At 30.3% G+C, this 9876-nt stretch overlaps 1 protein-coding gene across 1 annotated transcript; it reads right to left on the bottom strand.

Annotated features, from left to right (window-relative positions):
• Nucleotides 1-461: 461 nt before the first annotated feature.
• On the bottom strand, nt 462-2304 carry LOC139848705 (uncharacterized). Its single transcript, XM_071838411.1, has 3 exons — nt 2019-2304; nt 1767-1806; nt 462-972 (listed from the first exon to the last, which is right to left on the bottom strand). The coding sequence occupies exons 1-3, from the start codon at nt 2216-2218 to the stop codon at nt 676-678; spliced, it is 537 nt and encodes a 178-aa protein (XP_071694512.1). The 5' UTR covers nt 2219-2304; the 3' UTR covers nt 462-675.
• Between the last annotated feature and the right edge of the window lie 7572 nt (nt 2305-9876).

Below are 9876 nucleotides of genomic sequence, written 5' to 3'. Positions count from 1 at the left end.
TGAATGACGTGTTCGTCCATATGGATTTGGAGCGATCGTCACACAGTCAGACATGAAATTTTTTTGAAACATAAACTTGCTGTACACGTGGGAATTGGGAACATGTTTTGAGAAACATAAACATGCTATAAATGTGCAAATCTAAAAGAAAAGAAATTGGTAAGTAGGGAGTAATAATGTGTTTATATATATAGCTTGGATAGATATTAAAAGTGAGAATTGGGAACAAGTTTTGCCTGTTCAATTCTTGTTGTACATGTGCAAATCGAAAAAGAAAAGTTTGACCGGAAAATTTGACTTCAAAATTAGAGAAGACGATGACATGGCAGCCAATCCATTAAATGTGATGAGGTGACATTTATGTGGATGCACATGTGACTACATATTACCTTGATTGCAACTTTTTTCAAATTCGAATCCTTTCTACGCACCAAAATTGCAATCAATTTCCTTTACGAGCAACATTAAAAGCAACATTCCCTTATAAATTTGGTCATTTACATTACCCTTTTAGGCTATTTGCCCATATGTTGCACATGTATAATAGAGTACCAAAGTTCTACCATAAACTGAATTATGGTCAGGCTTGCCCAATCTACAAGATTTCTATTTGTAAATCAAAACATCCATGATGGCGGCACTATTTATACGATGAAAAAACACAGACATAAAATATTACATCTGACCGCACCAGAAAGTATAGTGTTCATCTTTACGGTAGCTACTAACAAGACCACCACAATGTAAGCAAATAAAGCTACTACCATCAGAAAACGCATCTAACATTATTTGCTTTCTTCCAGTCTCTGATAGTATCGATGTTCCACTAGCATCCGGTTCCAAGGACCAATGGCCCGCCATATCGTTACATCGGGGTGGTTCTCCTACTGAAGGTAAAGCTTCAGCGATTGCACATTCAGCAAACAAGGATGCCAGCTCATCAGCAGCATTAGATTCTTGTATTTTATTCCACTAGAAGGAAATGAGAAAGATAGCTTCTTTTTTTTTTTTTTTTTTTTTTGAAATCTCAACAAAAGCAGGAGTTACCTTTTTTGGTTTATTATATTATATCCTCCCAGTCTTAGCTATCTTTCTCATAATGATAATGATATTAATAATAATAATAAATAAATAAATAAATAAATAAATAAATAAATAAATAAATAACAATATAGTTTTTCTTGCATTTGAATACACTTTAGGCGACTTTCAACACAGTTAGTTGACTTGCTTCATGTATTAGCTATGTTCTACATACTATCAACTTGACCTGGCAAGGAGAAAACATATACTGCGTATTTCATACGAACCTATTTTAGACAAATGGATCGAACTTACCACCTTATACCATTTCTCTTAAAGAAACATCAGAAAGAAAATCACAGTAGAAAAGCTTACACATAAGTAATTCAAGCAAAGAGATCATTTATAGCCTGTTACACATTGATGTAAACATTTTTGACATACAACCACTGATAATTAGTGGCATATTGTCAGATATTTAACTATGGATGACTAGAGACAAAAAGAGTTTTTATCTACTCATCCTTAACATATCTAACAGTATGCCAAAACCAATACTACTTAAGCAACCAAATCATACTGTCAGGTATTGCAATGTTATATCGCCACTTGTACATTTGTTTACATATTAGGGAGGAAACAAAACCGTGACCTTTAATAACCATAACATGTAAACACTATAACTAAGACTTGAAGAAACAGTACTGAACTTTTAACACTAATCATCAGTAGAAACATTTTACTATGATTAAATTTGGATAAAAACAAAGACGGGCGTGCATGCTAAAATTGAATAACAACAAACACAGTGTCTCTAATCTAATTGGAGGTGACAATTACGACCCATTTAGTTATTGATTAACCCATTTGGGTTGTGTTTTATCTCAAACTGGTCAAATCAGGAAACCTTCAATTGATTAACCTAATTGTAGTCCATGGGATTGAAATTGATAGATACATGTATGTATATCAATCAATGTTTGTTAGTAAAAAGCTAGGTTTTTATATCAAATCTGTAGACAAAATAAAAAATTACCGCTTGAAGAGCATGAGAAGGCTTGCCCTGATCAATCAGTTGGCGAGCTAATGCGAGTAATCTTCTAGGAACTTCAATTTGACCGGAGACCGATGAGATCTCCGGCGTCCGCGACGGAGATGTCATCGGAGTGTCGGAATCCATCATATCAGCATCCATGGCATATCGACAAAATGTTCAAGTTTTGGGAGTGTTAGATTTTGTGTATCGACTATTGAACTCTAAACCGAGCCCAGCTGCTTCTAGCAATTTCTGGAGGTTGTGTTTTTTATTTTTCCTTTTCAACGTTTATTTTCAGCGTTTAATATTTTGGGAATAATTTAGCTGTGAGTTGAAAAGAATAATTGTTAATATTCTATGCTTTTTTTTTTTAACATCACTACTGGATCACTTAATCAGCCACATGTTCATCTTTCACAGTTGCATAAGTCGCCCCCAACTGCTGTCCGTAAAAACCCGGCTCAATCTGAGGGCATGGGCGATAAAACCATATTCAGAACCGAATACGGAAAATAGAAAGTCGATTTCAAACCTAGAAGTCGTATTCAAAAGCGATTATCTATAATAAATCATAAAAAAATATTATTATATATGTTCTTATGGTTTAATCAAACCGAATTCAAATTTGATTTTTATTTTATTTCTGTTACGTTTCTATTATGTTTTTTAAATTTGAATTTGATTTCAGTTCGGTTTTCAATTTTTCCCACATAAAAATCAAAAACGAACAAAACTTATTGAATAAATCGATGAAACTTAAAACCAAACCAAACACTCTTATTTGCAAATCGATTACTGGATTCTCTCGTGTCTTCAAACGGCATCTATCTCGGTTCTTGTGAATGGGTCGCCAACAAATGAGTTTAATCTTGGAAGGGGCGTGAGGCAAGGTGACCCGCTCTCACCCTTTCTTTTCATTCTCGCGGGGGAAGGGCTAAATGTGTTAACTAAATTAGCCATTAGAAATAACTTGTTTGTTGGGGTGGAAGTCGGGACCAATAAAATCCCTATTTCTCATCTTCAATACGCGGATGATACTATCTTCTTTGGTAGATGGGATGTTGAAAATCTTAGGAGTCTTATGAAAATTCTAAAATGTTACGAACTCACGTCGGGGCTAATAGTAAATTATAATAAAAGCATTCTTTATGGTGTGGGGGTGGAAAAAGACTTAATTGAGGCGACGGCAAGGTCTTTTAAGTGTAATGTTGGTTCGTTCCCCTTCACGTATCTTGGTCTCCCGGTGGGTGGGTATATGAAAAAATGGAAAGTTGGCTACCGGTGATTAATAAATTTGAGAAACGATTATCGGATTGGAAAGCACGTTTGATGTCTTTTGGGGGATGCTTGACCCTTGTTAAATCGGTGTTGAATAGTCTCCCATTGTACTTTTTCTAGCTCTTCCGTGCTCCGCCATGTGTGATCAAAAAACTTGAGAGTGTAAGACGTTCCCTTTTTTGGAGAGGGTCGGGAAATAAATCTCATATTTCGCGGGTAAAATGGGATGAAGTAATTCGTCCTTACGGGTTGGGAGTTAACCTTGGGATCTTTAAAAAATAAAAATTTAGCCTTGATCGGTAAGTGGTGGTGGAGGTTTAAAACCGAAACCGACTCCTTATGGGTCAGTGTTATTTCGAGCTTTTATTTTCACGACCCGTCCTAATCCATCTGGACGAAGTCCATATTGATTACAAACGATTCACAATAGTTGATTACATCGCGAGGTATTTGACCTCTATGTGATAAATTTTACAAACATTACACTCGTTTTTGAAAGACAAACTTTCATTACATTGAAAGTTGACAGGCATGCATACCTTTTCATAATATATCCAAACTATAAATGACTTAATAGTAATCTTGTTGAACTCAATGACTCGAATGCAATGTCTTTCGAAATATGCCATGAATGACTCTAATTACGATCATTAAAATGAGTTAATGCACAGCGGAAGATCTCTTTAATACCTGAGAATAAACATGCTTTAAAGTGTCAACCAAAAGGTTGGTGAGTTCATTAATTTATCATAAACGATCATTTTCATCATTTTAATAGACCACAAGATTTTCAATTCTCATAAATACACATCTCATATCAGGCATTGCACAAACTGCATAGAGATAACAATCATTCATATGGATTGAACACCTGGTAACCGACCTTAACAAGATGCATATAGAATATCCCCCAGTATACAGCGCGCAGCTAATATACTAGATAATACCTCGAAGTACTAAAACATCTATACCCTGGATGGGGCTCGTTGGGCCCGATAGATCTACCTTTAGGATTCGCGTCAATTAGGGGTCATTTCCCTAATTCTTAGGTTACCAGACTTTAAGGGGCGATATTCGATTTAATAATCCAACCATATAATGTAGTTTTGATTACTTGTGTCTATTTCGTCAAACATTTATAAAAGTAGCGCATGTATTCTCAGTCCCAAAAATATATATTGCAAAAGCATTTACAAAGGGAGCAAATGAAACTCACAATACTGTATTTTGTAGTAAAAATACATATGATGACATTGAACAATGCAAGGTTGACCTCGGATTCACGAACCTATATTAAGTATATATTTATATGTTGATCAATATTTGTTTAACAAATTAGGTTAAACCGTAGTGTATCACAATCCTAATGCTCGAGTCTAATATGCAAAAGTCAACAAAAGTTAGCTTGACCCAAAATGACTTCCAAAATCTATGCATGATTATTATATTACTTAAATATAGTCGTTTTATATATATTTAAATATATTTATCAGATTTTAAATAATAAAGTCATTTGTTAATAAGAATTTATATTTAAATTTTATATATGATAAAAATATACTTTTTATAAAATTCATAAAGTTCACTTAATATCATAAAAATACAGTGGTATGTAACTTTAATGTAATTATATTACGTGTGATAAAAATATCTTTGTATCATATATCTATTTAATAAATTAATATTGATAATAATAATAATAATAATAAGTAAAAGTTTTGTTATTTTGTAATAATAATAATTATTATCCTACTAATAATAATAACAGTATTTATATTTAATAATAATGATATTAATTATGATAATTCTAATAATAACGATACTTTTAATATTAACTGTAAAAATAATAATTCTATTTAAAATGATAATTTTTACTACTAATAATACTAAAATGATAATAATGGTGATATTTTATAATAACAATAATATTTCTATTAACAATGAAAATTTTACTATGCATGATAGTTTTAATATTAATGATACTTTTAATAATAATAGTAGTAGTGATAAAATAATGAAAATGATAATTTTATCTAAATCAATATCTTACGATATTTTAAATTTCATCATGATACTCATACTCATTATTTCCTAATCGATTCGTTTAATAGCTTTTATTACTCTTTTATATCTCATTCATAATAATGATAATAATATTAATCATGTTAATTAGGTGATACTAATATTAGTTTTAATGATAAAGATACTAAAAATAATAATTATAATATTACTGATGATAATACTAATAATTATTTTAATGATAAGTAATAATACTAATTACAACCTTAACGATAATAATGATAATAATGATAATAATAATAATAAAAATAACAATTTTTAATGATAATACTTTTTATTAATAACGATAATGATAATAATAATAATAATAATAATAATAATAATAATAATAATAATAATAATAATAATAATAATAATAATAATAATAATAATAATAATCATAATCATAATAATAATCATAATAATAATAATAATTATATAATAATTATAACGACGATAATAACGACGATAATAACAATCATTTCTAATAATAATACAAAAATTCAGTTGACTATAACTTCTAATCTGTTCATCGAAACCATTCGAGTTCTAAATGAAAAGTTCTTAATTTTCGCTAGCTTTCCAACGACATGCATATCTTATACCTTATCTCAACCGCATATATAATTAATTCGGGATTCAACATAACCTAACTAAAGGCAATATCAAAAGTACAATCATGCATAATCCTATATACTCGAGCACTAGTCAGGGATACACTATTAGTATGTAAAAATTAAATTATGAGTGCTTACGTATCAATATTGAGATTCAATATTGCAGGAAAGTACGTAGACGCAACAGAGATAATAAACACTAAATTGACCCCACAAGCATACCCATGAACCATACCCATCACCTCCGTAGCTATAACCCATAATTTCCTTAGCCCTATCTGAAATGTCCCGTTCATATTGATTATAAACGTTCCATATTAATTGATTTCGTCGCGAGGTTTTGACCTCTATATGAGACGTTTTTCAAAGACTACATTCATTTTTAAAACAACCATAACCTTTATTTTATCGATAAAGGTTTAAAAAGCATTACGTAGATTATCAAATAATGATAATCTAAAATATACCGTTTACACACGACCATTACATAATGGTTTACAATAAGAATATATTACATCAAAAATAAGTTTCCTGAATGCAGTTTTTACATAATATCATACAAGCATGGACTCCAAATCTTGTCCTTATTTTAGTATGCAACAGCGGAAGCTCTTAATAATCACCTGAGAATAAACATGCTTAAACATCAACAAAAACGTTGGTGAGTTATAGGTTTAACCTATATATTATCAAATCATAATAATAGACCACAAGATTTCATATTTCAATATACATCCCATACATAGAGATAAAATTCATTCATATGGTGAACACCTGGTAACCGACATTAACAAGATGCATATAGAATATCCCCATCATTCCGGGACACCCATCGGACATGATAATTTCGTAGTACTAAAGCATTCCAAATTCCAGAATGGGGCTTGTTGGGCCCGATAGATCTATCTTTAGGATTCGCGTCAATTAGTAGATCGGTTTACTAATTCTTAGGTTACCAAGCAAAAGGGGCATATTCGGCTTCGATCATTCACCCATATAATGTAGTTTCAATTACTTGTGTTTATTTCGTAAAACATTTATAAAAATTGCGCATGTATTCTCAGCCCAAAAATATAAAGGGTAAAAAGGCAAATGAAACTCACTTTCACAGATTTTTACTTCGTCGGGAAGTAAGGCTTGGCCACTGGTCGATTCACGAACCTATAACAAATACGTACATATATATCAAAGTATGTTCAAAATATATTTACAACATTTTTAATACGTTTTAATGTTTTAAGTTTATTAAGTCAGCTGTCCTCGTTAGTAACCTACAACTAGTTGTCCACAATTAGATGTACAGAAATAAATCGATATATATTATCTTGAATCAATCCACGACCCAGTACATACACGTCTCAGGCTAGATCGCAACTCAAAGTATATATATATTTAGAATCAACCTCAACCCTGTATAGCTAACTCCAACATTACTGCATATAGAGTGTCTATGGTTGTTCCAAATAATATATAGACATGGGTCGATATGATATGTCAAAACATTTGCATACGTGTCTATGGTATCCCAAGATTACATAATATATTAGAATACATGTATAATACAATATAAGTTAGCTAGGATATGATTTGTATAGAATTGTTACAATATTTCCCGTAGCTACAACAATCAAAAATATCCAATCTTGTTTTACCCATAACTTCTTCGTTTTAAATCCGTTTTGAGTGAATCAAATTGCTATGGTTTCATATTGAACTCTATTTTATGAATCTAAACAGAAAAAGTATAGGTTTATATTCGGAAATATAAGTTACAAATCATTTTTGTAAGAGGTAGTCATTTCAGTCGAAAGAACGACGTCTTGATGACCATTTTGAAAAACATACTTCCACTTTGAGTTTAACCATGATTTTTGGATATAGTTTCATGTTCATAAGAAAAATCATTTTACCAGAGGAACAACTTTTAAATCAAAGTTTATCATAGTTTTTAATTATCAAACCCAAAACAGCCCGCGGTGTTACTACGACGGCGTATGTCCGGTTTTACGGTATTTTTCATGTTTCAAGGTTTTAAATCATTAAGTTAGCATATCACATAGATATAGAACATGTGTTTAGTTAATTTTAAAAGTCAAGTAAGAAGGATTAACTTTATTTGTGAACAAGTTTAGAATTAACTAAACTATGTTCTAGTGATTACAAGTTTAAATCTTCGAATAAGATAGTTTTATATGTATGAATCGAATGATGTTATGAACATCATTACTACCTTAATTTTAGTAGCTAAACCTACTGGAAATGAAAAAAATAGATCTAGCTTCAAAGGGTCCTTGGATGGCTTGAAAGTTCTTGAAGCAGAATCATGACACGAAAACAAGTTCAAGTAAGATTTCCACTTGAAATAAGATTGTTATAGTTATAGAAATTGAATCAAAGTTTGAATATGAGTATTACCATGTATTAGAAAGATATCTTACTGTAAATAAGAAATATTTCTTGAGGTTGGATGATCACTTTACAAGATTGGAAGTAAGCTAGCAAACTTGGAAGTATTCTTGATTTTATGAAACTAGAACTTATAGAATTTATGAAGAACACTTAGAACTTGAAGTTAGAACTTGAGAGAGATCAATTAGATGAAGAAAATTGAAGAATGAAAGTGTTTGTAGGTGTTTTTGGTCGTTGGTATATGGATTAGATATAAAAGATGTGTAATTTTGTTTACTTGTAAATAAGTCATGAATGATTACTAATATTTTTGTAATTTTATGAGATATTTCATGATAGTTGCCAAATGATGGTTCCCACATGTGTTAGGTGACTCACATGGGCTGCTAAGAGCTGATTATTGGAGTGTATATACTAATAGTACATACATCTAAAAGTTGTGTATTGTACGAGTACGAATACGCATACGAGTAGAATTGTTGATGAAACTGAACGAGGATGTAATTGTAAGCATTTTTGTTAAGTAGAAGTATTTTGATAAGTGTCTTGAAGTCTTTCAAAAGTGTATGAATACATATTAAAACATTACATGTATATACATTTTAACTGAGTCGTTAAATCATCGTTAGTCGTTACATGTAAATGTTGTTTTGAAACCTTTAGGTTAACGATCTTGTTAAATATTGTTAACCCATTGTTTATTATATCTAAAGATATGTTAAATTATTACATTATAATGATATTATGATATATTAATATATCTTAGTATGATATATATACAGTTAAATGTTGTTACAACGATAATCGTTACATATATGTCTCGTTTCGAAATCATTAAGTTAGTAGTCTTGTTTTTACATATGTAGTTCATTGTTAATACACTTAATGACATGTTTACTTATCATTTATCATGATTAATATGATTCATATATATTTAGTAAGACGTTGTTATAACGATAATCGTTATATATACCGTTTCGAGTTTCTTAATTCAATAAACTCAATTTTATGTATATAACTCATTGTTAAAATACCTAATGAGATACTTACTTATCATAATATCATGTTAACTATATATATAATCATATATATGTCATCATATAGTTTTTACAAGTTTTAACGTTCGTGAATCATCGGTTAACTTGGGTGGTCAATTGTCTATATGAAACCTATTTCAATTAATCAAGTCTTAACAAGTTTAATTGCTTAACATGTTGGAAACACTTAATCATGTAATTATCAATTTCATTTAATATATATAAACATGGAAAAGTTCGGGTCACTACACTATCCTACTCATAAAACCCATGTTGCAACAACTCGCGCGTACCCATTGTCGTTGTATTTTATGTATAATACTAATACTTCTAATAATAATAATAATAATAATAATAATAAGATTAATAATAATAATAATAATAATAATAATAATAATAATAATAATAATAATAATAA

This window comes from Rutidosis leptorrhynchoides, chromosome 5 (assembly GCF_046630445.1).
Source record: "Rutidosis leptorrhynchoides isolate AG116_Rl617_1_P2 chromosome 5, CSIRO_AGI_Rlap_v1, whole genome shotgun sequence".
NCBI classification, from domain to species: domain Eukaryota; kingdom Viridiplantae; phylum Streptophyta; class Magnoliopsida; order Asterales; family Asteraceae; genus Rutidosis; species Rutidosis leptorrhynchoides.
The sequence above is the reverse complement of the archived record's forward strand: the minus strand, read 5'-3'. Positions and strand labels throughout refer to the sequence as shown.

What these genes read in the sequence shown, in the direction of transcription:
- LOC139848705 (XM_071838411.1), bottom strand. Translation starts at nt 2,218, where the DNA reads ATGGATGCTGATATGATGGATTCCGACACTCCGATGACATCTCCGTCG. An exon ending in AGATTTGATATAAAAACCTA is followed by an intron (nt 1,807 to 2,018) that starts GCTTTTTACTAA and finishes ATTCAATTTTAG; the next exon opens with CATGCACGCCCGTCTTTGTT. An exon ending in TTTATCCAAATTTAATCATA is followed by an intron (nt 973 to 1,766) that starts GTAAAATGTTTC and finishes ATTTCCTTCTAG; the next exon opens with TGGAATAAAATACAAGAATC.